General features: G+C 45.9%; 1 protein-coding gene across 1 annotated transcript in view; it reads left to right on the top strand.

Moving 5' to 3' along the window:
* RIMS4 (regulating synaptic membrane exocytosis 4) overlaps window positions 1-25,936 on the top strand; it is a 47,590-nt gene that overhangs the window by 21,314 nt on the left and 340 nt on the right. Inside the window, exons 2-5 of the mRNA XM_053958648.1 lie at window positions 9,704-9,845; window positions 22,934-23,046; window positions 23,684-23,785; window positions 24,037-24,176. Coding sequence (XP_053814623.1) covers window positions 9,704-9,845; window positions 22,934-23,046; window positions 23,684-23,785; window positions 24,037-24,176 — 497 coding nt within the window. The remainder of the gene's footprint in view (window positions 1-9,703; window positions 9,846-22,933; window positions 23,047-23,683; window positions 23,786-24,036; window positions 24,177-25,936) is intronic.

Here is a 25,936-nt window from a genome sequence, read left to right on the forward strand (position 1 = left end):
TAGAGAGAAAGACATAAGCTAGGCCCCTGGGAGAAAAGGCCTGATACATAATCTCAGTTTAAAATTCACTTTGTGGATGGAAGCAGACTGCTGGAGCTGAGCATCCAGTGGGACAGAAAGGTGTGTCAGCACCTCTGGGAGGTTTTAGTGGCTTCAGGAGGCTCATGACCCGAGTCCTCTTCTGCAGCAGGAAAGCACAGCTTGCAAACAGGCTACTGAAGTTACTTTGCCCCTGTTTGCTTCCCAAAAGTTACCAGGTGAAGAGCTAGAAGGTTGGGCCCTGCCAGTAGGGGCAGTTGGAGAGCAGGCTCGAGAAGGGCACAGCAGCCTCACGCAAAGTTTCTTGGCTAAGTGAAGTGTAGGCAGGGCAGCTCTTTCATCTCATGCCATCTTTCTCTACAATGGCTCTTTCTAGTAGCTTTATTTTTGTGAATTCACCTCATTTTTGTGACCCTTTTCTAAATCAAGAGGTTTTCGGCAGCTCAGGCTCATTCATATTTCAGAACCTGGACTTAAGCAACATCCTCAGTTATTAATAGTGTGAGATGGATGGCAGAATTAGGACATCAGGGTGCTCTGGTTCAACTCTCTTGTAATTAAGTAGAGAACCTCACCTGGCCTTCACAACTTATATTGGTTAGCTGGACAACTTCCAGCCACGGGGACATAAATTGGCTCAACCTCTAATTCTCCTTGTGAATTAACAAGAAGGAAGGCCTGAGATGGTGCTGGCACACTAACCAGCCACTCATCTTTCCACTTTGATGTTTTCCTGATACCCACCTTTTGATAGCTGTCAAAGTTCCAAGAGTTTGGAGCGGAGAACATGGAGAGCACCGCTGGTTGATGTTTCTATGTATGACACTTCCCTCAGCTTTCTAGGGAGTAAATATTACAGTGTAGTAGTTTAAATAAATCAGTTAAATTAACTGCCTGTGCCAAATGTACTTGTTCTCTGAGCCCATCAGCTAAATTTTCCTTGACTTGGTACATACTTGGACTGCAGTCCCCCTTGGGTTCCCAGATGGGCTGATGTCAGAGGGGAGTTTAACTCCTGGTGAGGCTTAAAACCCAAAATGCAAGAAGTGGAAAGATTAAATCCCCCAATTGCCATGCAGTGAGAGTGTGTCTGTGTGTGTGTGTATCTGTGGTTTATTGGACTCTAAGTATCATAGCAAGATTACATTTTGAAGTCATCACCCCTTGCCCAAGCACAAAAGCAGCAGATGAAGAAGGGTTTGGGATGTGGGATGTCTGTCCCAGACGTGTCCCAGACAACTGGTGCAGCATCAGCAGTTCCCTGCTTGTCTTTCCCGGGGGACCTGGGCTACAGACAGGGCAGTGTTCAGGTTTCATTGCTTGGTTGCTGCAGATATTAGAGCAGTGAATTTTCTGGGTGGGTATGGACATTTCATTTAGGCAGACTCTACTGCAAAGCCTGGCAGACTGGGGGAAGAGAAGGGGGCAGTGTGTTCCATTTTCTTATAAAAATAAAAATGCAATTGCATCCATCAGATGAAGCTATTTGGATCCTGCTGCTGCAAAGAAAATAGAGACATGGAAAGAATTCTGAAGAGCTGGGTCTAGCTGCAAAGTTGTTCCCACAAAATACTCTGAAAGAACCAAACATTTTTGTTAGTGTTATGGTACAGCAACGTTTTTGTAGTGAAAAGCAAAACAATTTTTATGGTAGTCAAAAACTCCATTTGAAAGTCATTGAGAGTGGAACATATGTGTTTACCTTTTTGGCTGTTGGCTTTCTCTCTTCTGACAGGGAAGGAAAAAATCTCCAAAGGATTTTCCTGGCTACATGTTTGTTACAGAACTTTTCTTTTAGACACTTTTAAATGAAAATTTTGGCCATTAAATTTTTTTTAATAGATGAATTATCAAAAAGGTCAAAATTTAAAATAGCATCATGAGAACTATTTGGTTTTAACCTCAAAAGGAGGAGAAAAAATATGTTTAAAATATGAAAATGGAGCTCATGAAGAAAGGAAGAAAAACTGATGCTCTACCCATGCCCCAGACAAGCTACAAGAGGTGATAACATCTACTGGGGTGGAGACTTGCTTAACTACAGTTGGATTTAAACCAAACTGCAGCTCAGACCAGCATGGAGGAAAAAATGCTGCTTTAAGTGTGTGAGGAGTTGGGGTTTGGGCTGGGTTGTGGGGGAAACTAGGGAAGGCAGTCTCAGAGGCTGGTCTTGAAAATAACCCTGTGAATGATTTTTGGTTGTCTTCTAATGGTGATTATGGTCTTTGATCGTATTTACACTGGGTGTCAGCAAAGTAAGCCTTCCAATGCTGTGTGGACCAACTTGTGAATGATTTGTGGTCATGTTCTAATGGTGAGGGGGAAGAACAGAAACCTCTGGGTTCGGGGGGAGTTGGTTTGACATCCAGACATCTGGGTGTGGGGGGCAGCACTGCCTGTTGGTGTGGGTGAGGTCAGGCCAGTCTGAGCTCTAGGATGAGAGAAAGCTAAAATATCCTTGTGGATCAGGAGCAGTGGGATGTATTGGGACTGTGCTGCAGTGGGAATTTGGAGGTGTCTCATTGGCATCTCCAGAGGTTTCCCATGCAGGCAGGGTGTCCTGGCCCTGGTCTGCATTCAGCTGGAGTCGGTAGCTGTAACAGCAATGCAAATAGTTGCTAATTTTACTATTTTTCTGGCTCTCACAAGAAGAGTTGATTGAACTTTGGTAACCCTGTGAATGTTCCAAACCTCCACAGATTAGAATAAACATGTTGAAATTTTTTTGTCCATCCCATAAAGATTCTGTGCTTAATTTGGAAAGAAAGGGTGTGATTTTGTTGGTGTCTGAAACTAGGACAAGGGGAATGAAGCATACAGCCTGATTAGTGCCCCTGCTTATCCCCAGCCATTTTCTGTCATTCTGGTGGATTACTCAGGCTGTGATGATAGCCTGGCATGTTCTGGAGCACGGTACAAACTGCCTCTCTTTAGGTGCTCATAATTCACACTCCATTAGGATGTTGATGTAGGGAATGCTTGGCAGGATGTCAGGGCTTGCCAGGCATGATGAGATTGAGTTCATCTCGTTAAACTGCATTCTGAAGTGACAATCCAGTATTTATATTTTTTTTTCCTCAGCACAAGCGGCCCTTTAGGAGAGCATCAGGGCTTGCTGTGAACAGAGATACCCCTGCAAAGGGGCCTGTGCTGCCCACCCTGACAGCTCAGTGTGTGCCCGGCTGTCACAGGTGTTGGGTATTCATGCAAGGCGGTAGGAAGGCTTCTCTTTTTTTCCTTTGAAGCTGAACAATGGGATTTTTATTAATCTCAGAACTGATTCATTTCACACAAGTATGTGTCACAGGGAGTCAGCATCTGACTAAACAGAAGAATTTTTTTTTTAAACACTTCAGGAGCAACAATGCAGTGACAAAGTTTCAAGTGGAGAAGTTAATGCGCTGACTCTTTTCTCAGAGTAGCTGAAAATAGGTAGGAGGTGAAATGGTCAGTGCTTTAGCAGTCTGGTGGGGAGCTGAGCTGAGATTCCCACCTCTGCATTTTGCCCACAGACATCCCAGAGACCAGTTGTTGGACTTGGGGACCTCCCTCACCTCAGCAGAGGATATTATCCAGATGGGTGCTTGATGTTTTCCCTTTGTTTTTCGGCCCCAAATTGCTTCATCTTTTCTCAGGGGCAGATCTTCATGTGGAAGAAAGCTAGAGAAAAACTCTTAGGGTCAAAACCAAAGGGTGAAGTTAGTGGCTGTGGAGAATGAAAGGGCTCGTGAGCCTGTGTTTGAGCCAAGGGTAGAGCAGGCAGATTCAGCATGAGCTGAAAGGAGATAGCTCTGGGCAAATCTCCTCTGCAGGCAGTTGGGTCCTGTCCTGGCTCTGCTTTCTAAGTGATCTACAATGTCCTCTGAAGGCTTCCTTGACTCTGCCAGATGGGTTTTTCTGTGGTCCCTTGCTGGAGCTGTCAGTTCTTCACGCTTCGTAAGTGCAGGTTTGCATTTTGCAGCAATGCAGGCAATTCATGTGCTGATGAACCCAGGCGTGAATCCAGGGAGCAGAGGCTGCCCAGGTTGATGCCCCACAGCATGTTTGGGTGGGAATAGTTCCATACTGCTATGGATAAGAAAAGCAGTGAGGATGCAGTCTCTTCGCTCAAGCTTGGACTAACTTTCTTGGAAAATACAAACTGTTATATTTTCCAGAGCTTTGCAATAGGAGCAAATGAAAGTAAGCATCCGAGTGATTTCTCTTCCTGATTTCCCCCCTGGCACCTCAAGCTAAGTTTGGGAAAGGATAACAGCTACTTATGCTGTTTTGCCAGACCCTGGGTGTCTTGGGTGGCCCGTGTTGGTGCTGTGTGTCCGTGTGCTTTGAGTGCCACTGTGCTCTGTGCTTGGAAGCGGTTGGGGAATTTAGGAGCTGATTGAGTTGAAAGTCAGTCAATGCCTAATCTCAGGGCTAAATCAATACCAATGAATTCTAAAGTAAAGAGGGTCTGTAGCACATGCATTATGCTGGTTTCTTTTTGTGATGGTGGCAAGCTGCGATGGAGGAGAAAATCAAAAACAAAGTGGAAAACAGAAAGATTATAACAAATACCTGGGTGGAGGAAAAGGAAGTGACAAGGGAGTAGACAGTGTAGGGATAACAGTGAGAGACACTTCTGTCTTTCAGAAGTGCCATCAATAAACATCTATCATAGAGTAGTTCTGTGTAGGAGTAGTAATTATATAATTATGACCTTGTGATTAGTTATTGCAGGACTCACATTGATTTTTCAAGACTTTCTGGCCTCTGAGCATGGAGAGCCCTGTCAGAAGCAGAGAGGAAGAGCTTCAAAGAGCTGCATGTGGGAGTGATGTAGAAGAGGACATGAGAAGTGGTTACTCTTTCCTTGGGGGAGAGAAGGGAGCAGCACTACTCTTTATTTTTCCACCCCATAATTTCAAGCAAATCCAGTTCTTGGTGGCAGCTCTCCCACAGGAGTGGCACCAACCTTGAGAAGAGCTGCCTCTTGGTTGACAGCTGAAAGTTTAGTTAAAGGAGCTCTTCAGAAGGTGCTCTGCACAGGGCACCTTGCTCCTGTTCATTTGTTACTGGGCTGTCTGGAAGGAACTTCTGGTTGGGTGGTCTGACGTCACTCAAAGATGAGGGGAAACATGATAATGAGATCTAATTAATAATGAATAAAGTGATGGAATATAATTAATATCAATCAAGAAGAATGTAGGGAAAATGGGTCTTGTGAGAAATTCTTTTTTTGCTAAGTTTTAGAAGACACAGATACTGGGTAAATGTGATAAGTATGTTAGGGTTTTGTCCTAGAACAACATGGCCCTAAAAATGTGATCATGGTAAGTGGATTAACACCTTGCTTCACATATCAAAAAGCAGTTGTCAAGGAAAAGCTTCAAAGGCAGGAGGCTCTTGAAGGCCTGGTGATACTCAGTGTTTTCATTTGATTTGGAGCAAGCATGAGTTTAAACCTCCCTTAATTCACAGTTCATGTGGACATTAGAAAGAGTAAATAGAATTGAGTGTGGGAGACCTCTATAAAGCTGTCTGGAGTTTTGCTTGCTTTCTTTTCAAATAAAATTAGTTTTCTTACATATTTTTTTAATATAATGGTCTGCAAGGTCATACCAGCAGGGCAGGCAAGGGACTGCACAGCCTCCAGGAGAGGTGTGATGTGACCAGGAGCTTACTATGATCTTGGGAGGTGCCAGCAGAAGTAGTGAAGATGAGAGCACAAGCTGATTTTTACCTCTGTATGCATTTCTGCACTAAAATGCAGGCTTCAGTTCTGTTCTCAAAAGGGCGTTTAAAACCTGGGGAGGTTGTTATAAAGATTCAAGGCCAGGAGAAAAAAAAATGTCAGAGCATGACAGACATAGAGTTCTCAGTCTGTTTAACTTGTCAAAATAAGATTGAGAGATAACTCATCTGCTCTGCAGGAAAGTCTGCATGGTGAGAACACAAAGCAGCTCTTGGGGTGGAGAAGGGCACTAAAAAAACTTGATGTGTGAAAGCTGAAACCAGGCAAACTTAAGCCACATCTCTAAATGTCAGGTAGTAAAATAAACTGTGCAGGCAAATGGCAGATTCTTCATCTCTCAATATCTTCAAACCAAGAGTGAATAGTGCTTTAGAAGATATTCTTTAGCCAAACATAAATTGTTTGGCTGAACAGAGCAAAATCAAATCACCTGTCAACACTGAGAACTTGGCAGAGTGACTGCTGGGCCTTCTGCTTGTTGGCGTCAGCGAGGTGCTGTGTATCTTCATCCTGGATACTTGACCAAAAGATTTCTTCTTCCCAAGGTCATCCCAAACTAAAATCCTCTCTTATTGAGGTGTTGTTGCACTGCAGGCTTGACTGACTGCTTAACCTCTGTTGTTTGCTGCTTAATTGGAAGAGGTGCAGGGAATAAATCTGGTGACGCTGCAGAAAATGTCGATACTGCTCTTACTTGTTTCAGATACCACTGACAAATTAAGACAAATGATTTTGCCAGGCAACACCCACATAGATGCATATCATTTACCTTCTGATTGGCAAAGGTGTCGAGCACAAAGATTTCAGGAAGGGGAGGAGGCACAACCCCTAAGCCATGCTCCACACTGACCAGAGAAGCTTCATGGTAGGTGACTGTTGCTCGTGAAATATTTTTGGCTCACAGATGAAAAATGCAGTGTCATCTGTATGTATTTCCTTTCCAGGTGTGCTATCCCTGATCTGTCCTCCTCTCCCAGCTGATGGGGATGGATAGCTTAGGAATCTGTATCTCCATTCTGATATCTAGTGCATATGGTGATCTCTTACCCTGTTTCACTCATGCTTCTGGCAACTGTGGTTTGGGAGCTTACCTTTTTGGCAAAACAAATTATTCCCCTTCTGTTTAAAGGAAACTTACAGCAAAAAGAGACTGTAGGGGGAGAAAGGTTGGAGAAACCTTTCTCCAGAATAATGAGAGATCATCTGCAAGATGCAGGAATTGCTGTGCATCTCTGTCTGGAAGAAGAGGGAGGAGCAAAGGATTTCTGTCCTTTGTTCCCATTGTCTTGTTTTACAGAGATTCTTGATTAAACTTTTACCTTTTTTTTTCCTTTATATTTTTTCCTTTATATATATATATATATATATATTTTTTTTTTTTTTAATCTGCAAAAGCAATCAGGACTACTAGAAAATGACCCACCCAGCAGTGGAAAGCTGTGCATGTGGTGCTCTACAGCTGAACTTGCCCTGTGCCAGCTAAATCTTGGTACAGTGCCCTGGTGCTCCCTCAGTGCTGCCTTTCCTTGCCTTTGGGCCCTTCTGCTTTTTTTTCCCTGGCTTTCAATCAGGAGATAGTTGATAGAATAGAGCAAGCACCTTGTGTTGCTCCAAACCCTTGCTCTGTTCCAAACCTCTTGTTTATTGCCAGCTGTGGATGAATAATCTTTTAATTTTGAGTGTCTCCAGGCACATCTCATTAGATTGGAGAAAAAGATTTTTTTAAAACAGATGTTGCATGGCTGGACAATGGGGCATTTTCAATTTGTTTCCTACATTTATGTCATTTGATGCGTTGACTCTGGCTGCCAGCAGAGCTCTTGTGAGGAGTAACCTCAAAGGGCAGGAGGATGAGTGCTCTGAGTGCACACGTGAAGGAAGGATGGGCACTGGTGCGGGTGGATGACTCAGAGATTGTTTGTGGAGGTGAATGCAAGACAAATTAAATGGACCATCAAGTCTGCCCGCATGGCTGTGGGATGTGCCCTCAGAGGAACCTACAAACCCCATCAGAGGCTCCAGTGAGCTGCACAAGGCTAAAGAGGGTGCATCAAAGGGAGCTGCTCTGCACTGGTTGGGAGAATAAGCATGGCCATTTCACAAAGCTTCGCTTTTGTTGATGCCCATATTGATATTCTTGCCTGAAGGTTTGGGTTTTGAAAGCACATGAGAAATATGTTTTACATTTGTGTAACTTCCTGATTTATACAATGTGCTTCATGCATTGCTCTAGGCACACAAACAGAACAAACTGTAGTTAATGTTAACCTAGAATGTGCAAATTCGATCCCCATAGCTCATAGGGACATGTGCACACAGGCTGCACCATATGTGGGGACAGCAGCTGGTACAGAGCCCTGGGGCCAGCACATTTACCCAGTTGGAAACCTCATGATAGTAGAGGAAAAGGTACTTTACAGCTGTATTGATAGGAGAATTTTTGTCTTTGCATTTCCATGTAGATATAATTGGAGAAGTGAGATAGGAAGCATTCCTGGTATCTTACAGATTTTTTTTTTTTTTTTTTTCCAAAATCCCTCTTCCCACCAAGATCTAAAGAAAAGTATTTTAGGTCAAGCCGCCTGCTACAAATAACAGTGTATTTTAGGCAGGTTATTACAGATACCCTCATATTTCCAAAGTAGTTCAGAAAGTGATTCACCAGAAGTTCCACCTGAATATGAGGAAGAGCTTCTTCACTGTGTGGGTGCACTGGAACAGGTTGCCCAGAAAGTTGTGGAGTCTCCCTCACTGGAGATCTTCAAGAACCGTCTTGACGCAATCCTGTGCAGAGTGTGCTCTAGGGTGACCCTGTTCCAGCAGGGAGGATGCATCAGATGACCCACTGTGATCCCTTCCAACCTTAACCATCCTGTGATTCTTTGAAAGATTTGCTTTCTTTAATATTTGGCGATCCTGAGTTCTCCAGACTCAATAGCTGGGTCATTTCTCCTCTGGAGGTGGTACTCAAAAAAGTTGGAAGGTTTCTGAGAACACCGTGGGTCAGAAGTTTGATGCCTGAGTCCAGGGTAATGACTGAGCATCTTTAGAAGATTTAGAGAATTTTGCTTTGTTCAGAAAACTTGCAGCAGATGTGTTTCAGGATGAGTGCTCTATGTGGGATGAAATCTGGAGCTTCCTAACACCAGCTACAGCAATTAATAGTAATGGTATTCATTACATATTCATTACATAACATGGTTTGTTCTGAGAAACAGACTGCTTGAGATGGAGGATGAAAATAGCAGCTGTTAATTTCAGAGGGCTGAGCCTCTGAAGACTGCACCCAGGAGGAACCAAAACCTACTTAATTCCCTCTATGCTGTGGCTGAGGGCGTCTGTCAAGGGGAATAGTCCTCTCCAGGGATTTCCACAGCTGGTGCCTTTCTGGTGCCACCAGGGAACATTTTGGCTGTGCCCAAGTATTCCCCTGTGGCTGGTCTGAGAGGGCTCCTGCCTTGACAGCACTGCTGGTGCTGCCTGGCCTTTTCCTCCCCTCTGCTCACTCAATGCTCACCAGGACCTGCCACTCTTTGTGCTGTTCCACACAACCTGAGGCAGCAACATGGGATTTGGGAGAGGCTTGGAGGCATCAGCTGTGCCCGTGGTTGCTGCTGCTGTGTTCCCTGACTGGGTAGCTCTGGGTGTAGCCAGCTGATGTGGCTGCCCTCTCAATGGATAATTAATTGGTACAAATGGTAGGAGCAGGTAGGGAGGGTGTGCATGCTCCGAGTATCTGCTGGCATGGTGGCGCAGTGAGTGTGTTCCAGAGGTGACTCGGGAGCTGCTGATGAAGCAGGGCTGGGTAAGGGAAACGTGTGACAGGTTCCAGGCTGGTCTTCCAAAAGACCTCCTCTGCTTCTCCTTGGCTCTGTCAGCGCAGAAGGCTCTGGGAACAGAGGCCGACTGCCTTTTCTCCCCTTGTGTTCCTAGATGGTGATGGTCGGAGACTGAAAGGAGCCATCCAGAGGAGCACAGAAACTGGCCTGGCTGTGGAAATGCCCAGCAGGACCGTCCGCCAAGCCAGCCACGAGTCCATCGAGGACAGCATGAACAGCTATGGATCAGAGGGAAAGTAAGTCATCAAAAGGGAGCTGGGGATGCACTGTCTCTGTACCTATTAATTTTCCTCCTTGCACTCGTGGGCTGCACTGTCCCTGTACCTATTAATTTTCCTCCAGCATGATGGACGATGTGTTTTCCTGACTTGCCTGTGCTGCAGGTGTACTGCCCATCCAATTAGAGCAGATCTCTCTGTCTGCCTAGCTGGCACATACTTGACTGTTTATATACTTTTTTTAGTGTCCTCATTACTCTGAGCTGAAGCAGATACCCATTACTTTTAACCACTTTGCCTTTAGATGAGCAATTCAGAGTCAATAGCAGAGGCTCATTTCTGCTCGTAAATTATAAGCCAGTAGTTTTTAATGTTGCACAACAGTTGTCCATTTCCTCTGTTTCAAAATAGCCCTTTGGGGCAGGCAGAAGTTTCAAGGTGCTGAAAAGGGTGAAAGTAATAAAGTGCATTGTAACATACCAAAATTCTGATATCAAAATATGCATTTTGGAGCCTGTGTGTACTTCAGTAACAAACGTTATTTTGTTTCATCTGAGTTACAGTGTCCTAAAAGAATGTGTTTCAGAAAAGGTTTTTGATCCCAAGAGAAGTCACAACATGCTTGCATTTAGACTTTATACGAGAGTGCAAAGCAGGGGATATTTAGGCCAGAGCTTTGGGACCTGACTTGTCTCCAATTCTGGTTTTTGTATTTCCATTACTTGAAGCCATATATAGAAATTTAATTATTTTACTAAGATGACTGTTCATGGGAATCTTGGAATCAAAAAACCCCACAGTGTTTAAAGAAGGCAGTACATACCATCCGATTTTGTGCTTTCTAGGTGTGAGGCCAAAATGTTTCTATACCTAAAAGGTGTCCTGTTCAAGCCAAGGACTACACTTGGCATCACTCTGTATGCTCTCTCGAGTCCTGTGTGGTATTCCAAGTACACTCTACAGCTAAAATGCTGAGATAGTCCAAAGGCACTCTCAATTAATGTGATTCTCGTGTTAAATAAGTAACAGGCTGTAAATTAAGAGAGACTTTCTTTAGCTTTAGAAGTAGGCTAATCCTGGAAAGGCATCATAGATCTATGCTGAAGGTTCAAAATAGTAATGAGGCACAGACTGTGATAGCAATCTTGTCACTCCAAAGCTGTGATGTACCTTATCTCTTCTGTGAGCTGCTGTCTCCAGGGAAATATTCCTGCTACACCAGCACAGTCTTGTGGCTTGGAGTTCTGCCTCCACTACTAGATGCAGAGGATTAGTGATTAAGTTCATTCCCTGGGCAATGAGGAGCAAGAATCTGCTTTCATGCAGAGCAAAATTCTTTCTTTTTTATATTTACATAGCTTATCCTCCTGGGAAGGGATGTAGTTCCCTGAATGGTCTGTGTCCTCTCACTGCTTCTTCGTTCATCAGCTGCTTCGTTGGGCTTTCGTGGAGGGGGGAGTATTTCTGCCAACAAAACACTGCACCCCTACAAGTGCTGTCTCACCCTGAAGGCAGGTGACATGCAGCTATGAGCTCAACAGAAAAAGGAAAAGCCTGTCTTGCAATCCCGTTGTCTTTATTAGAGCAAGCCTAACGTTTGGTATTCCAGCTTTGAATGCTGCCAGATCATCCTTGCCAGCACCTCAGCCAGGGATGGGGTAGTTTCTTCTCTTCTCTGAAAAGTGTGATTAAGTGGTTCCTGGATGCTTTGTTCCTGGGTGGGATAATTAATCTCTTCTGGGAACCCGGTGGGAATTGCAGCTATCTGTCTGAGCCACAAGTGATAAGCAAACAGGGCTGAGAGTACAAAGAGCTAAGAGGGCTCAATTCTCTTGAAACATGGTGGGAGGGGAGTTTCTCTGCTTTCTTTTCCTGCAGCAAAGAATGGAATTGTTTGGGGAATAGCTTTGAGGAACAGAAATGTGTTCTCCTAAATCAGATTTCTCTTGACCTCTCTCGTTTGCTGTAGCTGTCTTCCCAGGGAGGCAGAATGAAGATTCATACGTCTCTGTTAGCTGTGGCAAGTTGATTTTCTTTCTAATAAAAGCTGGGTTTGTGACTGCTGCAGATTCTCCCAGGTCAGAGAGTTTTCAGCAGTGACTGTCAAACCCCTGGTCTGCAGCAAGGCAATGGCTGTTCCAGTTCTTTCCACCCATGCATCCCTTTGGTGTCCACACCTGGAAAAAGATGGATTCAAAACCTCTCAACTTCCATGTGTTCTTGTAATCCTTATCAATTTAAGGACTAACAGGACAACTTCCAAAGTGGCATGCTGAAGTGATCAAAGATTTGGTGAAACTTTGCTGCAGGAGGCCTAAATACCTGCCCTCAGCCATACAAACTGTTTTTAGAAAGTGTTGCTCACTGACTGCTTTTTCATGTTTGTTGCAGGGAGCTGGTGGCAGCTGCCACAGCTGCTCTGTGCTAGTGCAAGGTATCACAGTTAAAGAATGTTCTGAAGTGCATGGTTTTGAGTAATGCTGCTTTCATGTGAACACCAGAGTGCATAAAATCCAGATTTTTTTTCCTGGAGAGGCTTATTATGCAGGGGTATACCTCTGAGTTATGCTAGACCTTCTTTTGAATACTCCCTTTACCTGAAGATGAAGTGTACTGGAGACTAGCTGGGCTAAATGATGCATCTCCTGGAATTAAAGCTCATACAGCATGCCAGGAGATGCTGACATTGTTAACACACTTCTTCATGTACATTTTTGCCAGACAAGAAGTCCTCCAACCTTCTTATCCAGATTTTCTATTCGACAGTGGTTGTGCACTACTATAGGAAATTAATGTAATAAAACTCAATGTGAGACATTGTAGAAGGAGAAGTAGGTATTTACTCTGAGCAAAACTGTTCTTAGGCATTCCCGTGTCCAGGTTTCATTCCCTCACACTCTCACCACCCCATGTGGGCACCAAGCCTCATGAATCCAGGTGCTGGAGCCAGGCTGGGTTGTGTGCTGCAGGGGGGACATGGGACACCATCTGTCAAGCCCTCACTGTGTCTGCTGAGTTGTTCTTCACAACAGACTGGCTCTTAGACTGTGTTTTCTTACACTTTCTAGGACTTACCTGCTATTTTTGAGTGATCTTTCACCTCAGGGTCTTTCTCTTTTTTGTCCCTGCAGATCTCAAGTAGCACTGCCACCTTTTTTTCACTTTTTTGGGGGATCTTTATGGCTACAGTCTGCCCTCAAACAGGGTATGGAAGTGACGTGCTCTCTAACCTTGTTGTCTGTTCTTCCCCTGTCATTGGAGAACAGATCTGCTGCAGCCAGGTTGGTTGTGCTTTCACATACACAGATGTTTCCATTCATAATTCATCCTGAACAATCTTAGCACTGGTTACAAATCCTACAGCAGTGAATATTTTCTTCTATGTCTATACTTAAAGATTTGCTTGGGAAAACAGTTGCCCACTGTAGTAAGTGTCTGTGGGGTAGTCTCAGGACACCAGGATTGCTGCAAGGATACAATTCCGAATATAGGAATAACTCACAAACAGCCCTGTGAGATTCAGCAGAATCTCAGCTCCATCCTGGCTCTTGCACGATCTACATCTTGTTTTGGCTGGGTTTTGCTGCAGCTGCACGAGACCATGTACAGCATTCAAAAAGCAGTAGATTCTGGACTTGCATGTAACTTCTTCCTGCCAAACGCTTTTCTTCCTGAAAATGGAGCAGAAAGATAAAAATGGACCTGGAACAAAAGCCTGCTGGCTGCCATAGTGCCTAGTGAGTGGTACTCATAGTGTTTTTGTTCTTGCTGGCTACTGCTGGGATGATTAAGTTCTGGAGAGATCAGGTGATTTTTACCTTAGAGAAGCACAGCAGGTGGTGACTAACAAAGACTTGGAGGATTGTTCTCGTATTATCTGAGATGAGTGTGCAGGTCCAGCAAGGAAGCATCTTGTTGTTAGCCTCTCTTCTCCTTGGTGAGGGCAGTGCTGCCTGAGCTGTGCCCTGGGCAGGAGCAGGACACAGCCTGGCACAAGTGCCACCAGCACAGGCAGCTCGCGCCTCTTGGCTTCCTTCTGTCTCTGGTACCAGCTCTCCCACTGGGCTGGTGTGAGCCAACCCTGGGACTCTAGGCTGGGGGAGCTGCCTGCCCTTCTCTGCTTCACTGTGGAGCAATAATTAACAGGAAGCAGGAGAAAATACTGGCCTGGGTTGTGACCACATGGCCACGTGAAAATTCACTTCCCTTCACCAGAAATTATCCATCAACATTCAAGAATTATCAAAATGAATGCTCCATTCAGGAGATTCACATTGCAGCTATTCCCTGAATGTTTCTTGTTTGACTTCCAAAGCCAGGAGACTTCTAGACTCTTTTATAACAGATTATCTTCAGGCCTCTTTTTATCTGAGTCCTTTAAAAAATGTAATGAAACATGTTAATATCAGTTCAGGCTGTAAGAAATCTGTCTCTTTTAAGATGGAAACCAGGAAAGGCATGGAGATTATTTCTGTAATATATCAAGAAATTCCTTAGCCTGTTCAGCAATAGCACATCCTTTTGTGCAGGCAAAGCTTGACCAGCACAGCTCAGAAAGGATGTGACCTTGAGAGCTGTAGTTCCAGCAGGAAATACAGTGAATCCCACCTTCAGCAACCTCTTGGGAACAGACAGAATTGCTCACTGAAGACAGGTAGCTGTCTTTTTATTCAGTGCATCTGAGATGACTAGTGATAGCTAAAAATGGAGCTAGCCTGGCAAGGTGGGGAAGGGAGTGGGGGAGGTCTTTGTACAGAATTCAGTGCATAGTTTTTATAGCACTGTTTCAGTGGCAGAATTCATACAGCAGAAGGAAAGGGATACGCGAGCGGAGTACAATGTGTTACAGCACATAAGACAGCACGTCACAGTGCTAAAAATGCTACAGAAAGTGGAGTGGCCCGGAGAGAAACAGAGCTTGTTGAGAGGCAGAGTTGGAGATCTTGCCTGGCAGAGGAGAGCTGTGCAGTTGGTGGGGTTAGGGTGGGTTTGGGTCCTGCAGGGATAGATTCTCACGGAAAGACTTCCCTGAAGGCTCCTGCAGCATTCACATGGACTTTGACAGGTTAAGGGGCTGTGTGCCCAGTCCCTGGACAGTGTAGCTGGATGCATATTCCTCGTGCACACCATAAATATTTGAAAGATGGGGTAATGGACATTGGCAAGTTCTGCCTTCCTCCTTAGCTGATAGATTCTGCTTGGCTCCTGCCTGGGAGATGCGATTTAAAAGACGTTAACATGCAATATGGATGAGTGTGATTGTTACACAGAACATTACTGCTCCCTGAAGTTGGAGTTCTGATGGGTTTTTTTTAATGCTCAAATAAAATAACTGTCAAATATGTTATCAGTCTCAGAGGAGACTTCCCTCTCCCCATTTCTTCTGGCTGAAGGAATCTGTTGCTGTCCCTGTTTTATAAAGATAGAACTGGAGAATTTATCTGCGTGTTAGATGTAGATGTGTGGTGTATCTGTTAGTTCAGCTGTGCAAGTCAAACCACTGAGTTGCATGGCTGTGTTTAGGCAACTTGCTTATTAATTGCAAGTTTGTGCCATGAGAGGATAAAAAAAAAAGAGGCTTTTTTATTTACAAGAACAGAACAATAATTTCTGAACCCTGGACCCAGACACATCCCATGCACATACCAGACACAGTGGAGCAGCTCTTCAAGAATGTATCACCTCTGGAGACTTGAGATGATGGCAGAAAGGTGTTTGTGTGGATGGTGAATGAATCCATGAAAAGAACAAAACAAAATGTTATCTTCTGAAAATAGCTGTTGTCTGGGTGTGCTAGGGGTGGCTGTGTTGAATTTGTCTGGCCTCACAACCTCACTGAACCCACAGCAGTGGAGCAGTGGAGTTCGTGGGAGTCAAGGTGTGCAACTTGTGAAACAGAGAGACAGGAATGGGGATTTGGTCCAAGGGGGAGGTCACAAAATTCTCTTCTCCTGAGAGAGCTCCTAGACAAAAGGGTGTTACACCCAGCTGTGAAGGGAGATTAATGCCTTGCTCTGTATTTCTTCTACACTGGCACAGCAGCAAGTGTGTGGCAATCTCAAAGTCTTACAAGACTTACAAAAAAGCATGGTATCAAGAGGAAAAGAAACTGAAGAGGTGGTCCGTTTTTCAAACTTGATAATTCACAAAGGATGTTTGGGACTGATGTGTAAGGAGGAAGAACTGGAAAAAGATTTGGAAGGAAAAAGTAAAACAATGCACAGGAATAAACTCTCAGGGAAGGATTTTAAGAACAGGTTAGAAAAGCAGCTGTCCTGGATGGTGTAAATAAGGCTGCTCTGGTCTTGGGACCTGGGTGTGGACTGGCTGGCCTGTGGAGATGCATTCTGACCATATTTCCTGTGAGTATTACAAGATTTTGACAAGCTGATTCTGCAAACGCTCTCAGCAGCATAATGGGATACCTGGCATACAGAGTCCCAGAAGCAATTTAAAAATAGATTTAGAAAAGAGGTCGGATGAACTCTGCACGGACAGGAAAAGAAATTAATGATACATTTTCCCTAAATGTGTCTGCCTTTGCACATTCTGCATGCTAATCTGTAGCCACCAGCGGGCGGGAGTGCGGAAGGGACTGAGCAGAGCCACATACGCTGTGTGAGAGGGATCAGCACAGCTGCTCTGCATTTTCTTCATAGCACTTCGCATTGAAATCAGTCTTGTCCATCTAAGCATTCAAATCCTGATCAGTTTACAATCAAACTCTGAAAAGCTGATTCTCCATCCAGTCACGTATAAGGAGCAGCTGCTGTGCCATGAAGGAAGAGACTGCATGATTTGCACACAGAGGGGAAGGACACGGATTTTTGCAAGGAGTAGGTCAGGAAATGCTGCTACCCTGAAAGAGCAGAGAAGCAAGCAGCTGGCAAGGAGCCTTTAAGCCACTCTTAAATTACTCCACAGAGGACAGCTTTCATACAGCCTGACCTACAGCATGCAGCACAAGAACACAGTCTTCAGAGGCTGCACAGATTTCCTAAATAATCAGGAGTAGGAATGTGGTGTTTAAAAGAAGAAGGTCTGGGCAGTTTCAGCACCAGTTTGAGCACACAGCTTCTAAGATCCATAGAATGTAGAATATGCTGGGTTGGAAGGGACCCACGTGGATCCTCAAGTCCAGCTCCTGGCCCTGCACAGGACACCCCAGCAGTCCCACCCTGTGCCTGAGAGCGGTGGCCAAACACTCCTAGAACTCAGAGAGGCTCAGAGCTGTGACCACTGCCCTGGGGAGCCTGTTCCAGTGCCCTAGCACCTCTGGGTGAAAATCCTTTTCTAATATCCAGCCTAACCCTCCCCTGGCTCAGCTTTATACCATTTCCTCAGGACCTGTCACTGGTCATGAGAGGGAAGAGATCAGTACCTGCCCCTCTGCTTCCTCTCATGAGGATGCTGAAGACCCCAATGAAGTCTCCTCTCGGTCTCCTCCAGAATGAACAAACCATGTAATCTCCAGTGTTTCCCATAAGGTTTCCCCTCCAGTCCCATCACCATCCTCATGGCCTCCTTTGAACTCTAATAGCTCAATTTTTTGTAGTCTTTTTTATATTGTGGCAAAACTGCCCCGAGGATTTGAGGTGAGGCTGCACCAGTGCAGAGCAGGGCAGGACAATCCCCTCCCTTGTTGGCATTGCTGTGTCTGATGCCCCCAGGACAGGATTGGCCCTCCTGGCTGACAGGGCACTGCTGATCATATCCAACTTGCCATTAGCCAGGACCCCCAGGTCCCTTTCCTCAGCGCTGCTCTCCAGCCTCTCGTTCCCCAGTCCGTACACAGCACCAATCTTACTCTGCATATAAACGTGTCACAAAAAGACAGAAGCGGTTTGTGGGCTCGGTCGTCTGTGCCATAGAGCCGGGCTGGTGTTGGTGCCGGCTCTGCACGGGCTGCTGTCTCCCTCTCGCGGCTGTCCCCGGCTCCCCGCTGGCTGTCGCTAGGTGTGTCCCCGCTGCCGCCCGGGCCGGGCACAGTGCGGGCACAGCGATGGCTGTTTGCTGCTGGAATGGCGTTTGCAGCCTGTGCTGAGCCTCGGCGGGAGCTGGTGCCTGTGCAGCCAGGTTAGCGTTCGTGCAGGTTTCTGCTGCGTTGGTGGGCTCAGAGATCCCGGGATCAATAGCATCCAGTGTCATCTTTCTGCTGTCCCTGCTCTGCCTCCTTGCCTACAGCTAAAGACTGTGGTCTGAGCTTCCTCCAGCAAAATGTCCTTCATTTGTCCTTGACACGCTGGAGGCATCGCTGACCTCCCTGTGCTCTCCCTCTGCCTTCTAGCCAATAACAGCATTGCATTCAACTTAGGAGCAATTCCACAGCAAACCCATAATCTTTAACTCCATTAAAATTGTTCCCATTTGGCTGTGGCAAAGCAGAGCCCGTAAATCATGATTAGTGAAAGCAAAGGGCCAGAGAAGAGATAATTAATTTCGCTTTGCTGTTCAAAGGCTGCACTGACTTTGCTCAGTGGAGGATTTGTGCCCTTTAGACAAAAGGCTGACAAGTGTCACCTGTTAATCTTCCCTGTGTGCAGCTCTTTGCAGCGTGAGATGGTCCTTTCACAGGGCCCTGCTGGCTCTGGCAGCTGCTGTTTGCAAGTCAGCTGCAAACCGCTCCCTCTATTCCTCTGGCTATTTTTAGCATTTCTCTTTAGATGCAATAAAAAAAGACATCTCATATCAGTGATAACCAGGTTGTAGTGATTGTTCCCCTTAAAGATCAGACATGTTGGGCAATGGGAGGGGAAGGGCTTTCCAGGATCGCTCCAGAGTGTGTGAAATACCTGCTGGCTGTCACCCAGGGTGGAGACACCACTGTCACCTGCAGCAGATCCCTTCAGGAACCTGTCTCCAGCACATCCAGTGTGTGGTGGTTCAGCTGGAGAGCTGGTTTCTGGATCAAGGGCAGGTCAGAACAGCTCAATATTTGCACAGGGCAGGCAGAAAAATCTGCTGAGCCTGCAGCATGTTTCAGAGTGGCAGGGAAGGGCTCTTTGGAGCATCAAGGCTGCATTTAAAGGGCTAAAAGAAGTCACGGTGGAGTTCCTTTCCTCCCTGCTTTAACTAGGAAAAACAAGGGGAGAGCCTGTCCCAAAAATCTCACTGTACATGTCCCCCTCACCTCACTATCCCAGCTTCTCTCAGAGTGTTTGACAGACAGCTCACCAAGCTGAATTTGAGCATCTGAAATTTAGTCTATTCTGCTAAATGGTTCCTGCTGTTTTTAATTCACATTCATACTAAATTTCTGCCAGTTTATTTTCCCCTTCCCTCTTCCCTCAAGGGAGAAGCAGTAGCTTTCTTGGAGATAGCTTATGATTTTTCCAGACAGAAATTGTTTCCATTCCAGGGTTATTGGCAATACCCAAATATATGTCCAGGAATTGGTCAAAGCCAAGATTCAGAGCTGCTGCTTCTAGTGTCTAATAAAGCAGGACTGCAAAAGGTCAGCCTCTGTGCAATGTAGCAGCCAGTTCTACCAGCTAATGGCATAATCTATTATAGAAGTAATTCCTATGTCTTCCCTTCCCAGTCAGATATAACAACAGTGGGGAACATTAACTGTCTAATTTAATACTGAGTTTCTTATAGTGCTAGTAAACCCATTAACTAGGGCTGTTATCCAGACTGATGGAGTCTTGACCTTGGCCTGTGTTTTAAAGTGAGCTTTGCCATTCCCCTTGGGATCAGCAGCTTCATTTAAGCAGCAGCTCCACTGCCCTCCTTGCAAGGGTCTGTGCTGGTGGCCCAGCCTGGGTGTCCCTGCAGCAGTGTCCTGCCCTCTCACTGTAGTTTGCACTGCAGAGCATTCATTGTTTCAAGGTCATCCAGAGCTCTCTGACTTCTGAATTTATGGAGGATAACAGCAGCCTTTGCTGTAAGCACTTCCAGTTGCCATTGGTTCACCTTTACCCCAACAGTCCTTGTTCTTGTGCTTTTTAACACTGTCCTTCATACTCTCCTGTTTTTTTCCTCTGTGTCATCGATGCAGGCTGCAGCATCAGCTGCTCTGTTGCAGATGCTTTTACTTTCTCCTGAGCTGCCCCAGCTGCTGGGCAGAGCCTTTGCTATCAGCATTCATAGATAGCATCACATAACAGCTTGGAAGAGAGCTTAAATACCATCTGGTTCCAACCCTGCTGCCATGGGCAGGGACACCTCCTGCTAGTCCAGAGGAGGGGTAGGCTGGTGTGAGAGCACAGGTGCCTTCTCTCCACACAGGTGTAGTGCAGAGGAATACTTGGCATCAGCCTTTGATGTGATTCTCTTCCTGGCAGGTAAGAGGAAATGGTTTACTGAATTGTTTTGAATATTCAGAGGGGTTTCTCTCCTTTGCTGTCCTGCAGGGTTTCTGTAGGTGGTCTTCTCCCACCTTTGTGTGTCCTCTGCAGTAACACAGCTGGACTTCCTCCTAGAGAGAAATTGCTCCAAGACCTGCTTCTGGGTGTGCTGTGAACTCTCATAGCCCTCAGCTTCACTCAATCCTGGGCTTCCCCTCCTCTGTTCTGGTCCTCAGCATCTTGCTAATTAGCCCAAGCATCTGTTCTGAGCACAGCAGTGAACATTTCCCTGAAGGGCTGTGAGTTGTCTTGCCAGATTGTTATTTACGTGCTGGTTCAGGTCACACACTCCCCAGGGCAGGAGCGAGACCCGAGCTTGGCCCATTTGTCTTCCATGAGTTGAAGAGAATGAAGAAAACATTTACCTTCTGGCTGATGGTCCATTCATCTCCTGCTGAATCTTACGTCTTTGTCAGATCTCCTTTTTCCTGCACTGTTTTGAGTTCTCTAGGCACTAGTTTTCATCCTTTTTTGACTCTCTGTGTGCAGCCCAAAATGCCTGAGCCAGCAGGGTCACAGAGTCTCGCTGGTCCTCATGTGCATCAGGATTCACTTCTTCCCTCCTTGTATGGGCAAATCACGAGCCTGATAAAGCCTGTCTGGCTCTGGGCTCCCTTTTCTCTGCTTCCCCTATCCCACATCCCTGCAGATTTTCCAGCCCTGGGGCTCTCTCTCTTTGTGTGCACATTTTATCCTGGGGAGCCAGGCCAGCAACTCTGCCCTGGTCCCAGGGATGGCTGCCACGGTGGGGCTGACAGATGCTGGGTGGATGGTGGGGCAGGAATTGTGTGCCCACAGGGAGCAGAGCGTGGCCCTGGACATTGGGGATGTACCTTGTGCTGCTAAGGAGTTGGTGACACAGGAAACCGAGAAAAATGCTGAACCTTCTCTGCAGCAAATGCCAAATAACTGCTGCTGTTTCTGTTGTTTCTCAAAATATCACCTGGAGTGTTGATGCAAACAGTGGATGCAGGGTGAAAAAAACACTGGACTGAGGAAAATGCACCCAAACAGAGCCCCTCCCAAGCCTGTCACCCAGGATGCCGAGACTCCCTCATCCCTTTTCACAAAGGTGGCATTAGTAAAGAGCTCAAGGGCAGGTTTTTCCATGCTGATGGCTCAGCAGCTCTCCCTGTGCAGCAGCAATAGGCAGATTTCTCAAAGAGCCAGGTCAGTGTAGAGGGGAGGTGCAGAATTCTGTGGAAAAGTTGAGCCATTTAATTCAGTGCCCCTGTCACAGGGAGCTAAGCCACCCTATGAACCCATGCTAGTGACGTGTCCTCTTCAGTCCCCATGTGTGGTGAGCTGCTGAGGTGTGTGTGCTGGCATCCTCCTTCCCTGTCAGAATAAATAAATATTCCCATGGGGCTGAGAGCAGGTCTGCAAATAGCTAATGAGAGCTGAAATCCCAACCTGACATTAACACGCTGCTGGTTGAATGGGGTTGGAAAAGAATTTCTTTTCTTTTTAATGTCTTTTAAATGTGACTGGCTAGCAGGGGGGCATCACCAAGTCTTTGTGGCTGACTCAGCTGCGTGAGAGCCAGCCCACCCCGCAGGCAGGGCTCCTCTCTGCCTGTACCCAGCGTGCAGCCTCCTCACAGCCTCCTTTGTGAGAAACGGATTTGGGGAACGGGGGCTGTATCATTCCGTGGGTAATTGCCCCCCTTCAAGGAAGTTTGGAGAAGTGGAGGAGGTTTGTAATTGTGCCTGACTCTGGCACGCAGCAGGCAGAGAGCAGCACCCGGCGCGGCAGCGTGGGTATCCCGGCACAGAGCTCCTGACGTGTCTCAGCAGCTGTGTCATGGCTTGGCAGATGCCTGTGGGACAAATGTAGGTGTCAAATGCTGGCCTCAAGCCTCCTCCTTACCATTTGCAGCAAGTTCTTCTACAACGTCCAAAACAGCTGCGTAAATCAGGGTACAACTGGGTAAATCTTGAATTGTATCAGTGTACCACAGAGTTTGACTCTTTTGTGTTGCTACACACAGGTCCCAGTGCAGTGACCGGCACCTGTAGCTTGCCATGGGCCAGCCTTAGTGCCTGGTGATGAGATTTGGAGGCTCTGTCCTCCCAACAGCTTTTGTTTTGCTGTGGTGACTGTGGCAGAGACACTGCTGGTGTTTGAGGATGTTGTCCTATTAGCCTTGCCACCCATATTCAGATCCTCTTTGTGGCTACAGTCATGGAAGCAGATATGAAAACCACAGGGTGTGGACAGGGTGGATGCTTCTGGTGTCAAGCAGGAGGAAATGGGACCCTATAATCAAAAAGGAGATGTATTGTTCAGTGTGTGGGTTAAATAAATAAGGAATTGAGTCCCAAGGGGATTGATGCTTGCCCTGCTCATCTCACTTTTAGCTACTGCTCTAGAGGAATTATTTCCTCCACATAAATGAGGATTGGGAAGGGATGGCTACCAAGAAACAATCCTATAAGCTGTTCTAGGAATCTGTTACCTGAAGAGATGACAGGCCACATATGAGCCTGAGATAGCAGAGATTTTCCTTAGAGACAATTAGTTATAGCTAAACAAATATTGATCGGCTGATGACTGCAGCCATTACTGGGGTTTTTTGGATGAGGAAAGAGATTCTAAATGGATTCCATCTAACTAAACTGTGTGGAAACCGTCGGGTTTTGCTCAAAAACAGGCTTCTGTAGGTGTCATTCATTTAGAAGATATATCTGGTTCTTTAGTTACTGAGTTGCTTTAAAATGCAGATTAACCACTAGCCAAAATAATTTTCTTTTGCAGCTTGAATTTCAGTGGAGTCCATCTGGCATCTGCTGGGCAGTTTAGTGACTTCCTGGGGAGCATGGGCCCTGCACAGTTTGTTGGCCGTCAGACCTTGGCCACCACCTCGATGGGTAAGGAACACAAAGGAGTTGGGTGGCTTTAACTGAGTCTTGAACAGACAGCTCCTACAAGCCACCTAATAATGTGTCCAGCATCTGCTGATCAAACACTGTCCTGCTCCATTTCCCTGTTAAATCGAGTGAGCTTGGCTGAAAGGTTTTGCTGACTGCAGCAAATGTGGTATTAGGAGGAGAGCAGCAGCTTTATGCTTTTCTCCCTCAGCTCTGAAAGGCACAGACTAAGTAAAATGCAGCTAGAATCCTGAAAATGCATCTTGTGGGGTTTTTCTTTCTCTAAGGCCTGTCAGGCTCTGTAAGAATATCATTATGGTTCACCATAATTGCATTTTCCAAAGCAGCCTGCAGTCCTAGGTTCTTCCATTTGAGAGAGATGAGAAGCTTGCTGCCACAAAGAGTAGGAGACTGAGCCACCAAAGCCATTTTAGAGGGCTCCCAGTCAAGTTTGCTTTTGAAAATGTGGCCTGGAATCACTGTGGAGCTGCTCCAGAGTAATACAGGAGGAAATTGGGTACATGCAGTTTGTTACAGCTTGTGCAGGAGGGACATGAAGATTGTTTTTAAAAGATTTTTGTAACCCAAGGATGTATTATTTTGAAAATCTTCTATATATTTTGACATTTTGGTTTAGGGGATGTGGAAATCGGCTTGCAAGAGCGAAATGGGCAGCTTGAAGTGGATATCATTCAGGCTCGAGGACTGACACCAAAACCCGGCTCCAAAACACTGCCAGGTAGGATGCTTTGATCTCCTCAAGTACTTCCCTGAGCCCCAGCCTCCCACAATGCTTGTGAACAGGGAAAATTTGAGTTTTTGCTTGGCAGGACTAAGCAGCCTGTGCATGCTACTGAAAACAAGGCTGCTTGGGCAAATCTTTTCCCTTCTGTGACTGCCTTCTGTAGAAACACCTGAGACATGGCACACTGTCTTTTCTAAAGTGAGCATGAAGATTTTCTTCATATTTGACCATGTTCTTTTTTCCAGCTGCTTACATCAAAGCTTACCTGCTAGAGAATGGCGTGTGCATTGCGAAGAAGAAGACAAAAGTGGCTCGCAAGTCATTAGACCCTTTGTACAATCAGGTGTTACTGTTTGCTGAGAGTCCCCAGGGCAAAGTATTACAGGTAAGATGAGCAAGACTCAGGTGTGCCCCTCTCTCTCTTCCATCTCTCATGGAAGATACTAAGTCCTGCCATGCTGGTTAAATAACAGATGAGAAACAGCCAATGTTTGCATCGAACCAAATGCACTCGATATGAGCTTAACAAAGACAAAGGAATCCTTTTTCCTTTGTACCCAAGCTGATGATTATTTGACACCCTGCCAGGTACCATGAGTGCCTACCAGGAGAGGATTGATTTTTACATTTTTAAAATTCTTTTTTTCCCACCCAGTTAGGAGATGGGTGGTATCTATATGTGCTAAAATGATCTTGCAGTATGGGTTGCCTTCCGTGTTTATAGACATTCATGGCACTCTGCTTTGCCATCATCCAATTGCATATCCTACCTTTTCCCACCTCTTTTCTGTTACTGCCATATGTTTTCTGCCATACTCATATTTTCAACTCTGTACCTATGTTTCCAGAGTAAAGAGTGATTTGCATTGTTAAATCATATAAAAATAATTTCCATCCAATAAAGCCTGGCTAAAATCTATTTGTAATACTAATGTAATTAATCCATGAGTTTCTATTCTTTACCTCCACTGGTGTCTAAATTGCCAGCTAACCTGCTGGACCCTTTTCTTCAGTGACTTCTACCTCATTTACCTTGATTAGAAGCATTTTCCCCTGATGCAACAAAAGTGCACATTTATTACTGAAATGGAATGGGGCCTGGCTTGGTCTGCTCTTGCCTTGCATGGGTTTCCTTACCTGCAGTCTTGCTGCCAGGAAAGGCACTTATTCCAAGAATAAATTGAGGAGTTTGGCTTTTTTGCTAATGGACATGTCACCAAACCCACTTTGTGCAGTGGCTTGCTCCATCTCCTGCTGGCCCAGAGTTTGAATTTTTGTTTTTTGATTGACATTCATTGTCTCTCCTACCTCATTTTACAGAAAACTGTAGTGTTGTGGTTGTTAGGAGCCATGGGAAAGAAGCTGTCAGGATTAGCCAGAGATCACTAATTGTTATCATAACCCATCCTACTGATCCTCTCCTCTTCAGAGCACGGGCTCACTCTGCAGCCAGTCGTCACCTTTGTCTTGAGCCACGCAGGGCCACCTGGCCACGTGCAGACCTCCAGCATGCCTAAGTCCATGATCCTCACTGCATTTGTTCTTCCACCCACTGGTCTCCATCGTGTCGTAAGTGTGACTCAGCTTTCCCTGCTCCTCTGCCAGCTCTCCCATTGGCCCTTCCTCTGTGAGCCATTCTCGGCCGTCTGTGCTGCTTGCCCTGCATGTCACTCACGTGTGCCCCTCGTGTCGTGTCCCTGGCTCCGGCCCTTCCTCCAGGTGAGTGGCCATGCCTCATCTCCGTCTGCCCCATGGCATGAGCTCCGTGTGCAGAAGTTAAAACACGCTCTTCTTCTCAAACCGTTGGCTTTTGGCTCAAGTTGTTGCCCACTTTTTTTTTTTGTTGGTTTATTTTTCCAGATCAGGCGCTCCTCCTGCCCTTCCCCCCCAGGCCACCTTTTGGTGTCCAAGGCCTGTTATATGCCAGGACCAGATTTTACCTGGACTGTAGCCCTGAGGATACTTTGTGCAGGGGCTGCCCCTGCCCAGCAGAATGGGGTCTTAGCCACGTGCACATTCACTCTGTTCCATGGGGGAAGAAAAAATCCGATAACATTAGGATTTGTAAACGTGTGCTTAAAATAAAATAGTAATATCATCAGGCAGAGCTTCATGTCACCTGTTGGTAGAGTAAATATTTCTGGT

This window comes from Vidua chalybeata, chromosome 17 (assembly GCF_026979565.1).
Source record: "Vidua chalybeata isolate OUT-0048 chromosome 17, bVidCha1 merged haplotype, whole genome shotgun sequence".
Taxonomy (NCBI): domain Eukaryota; kingdom Metazoa; phylum Chordata; class Aves; order Passeriformes; family Viduidae; genus Vidua; species Vidua chalybeata.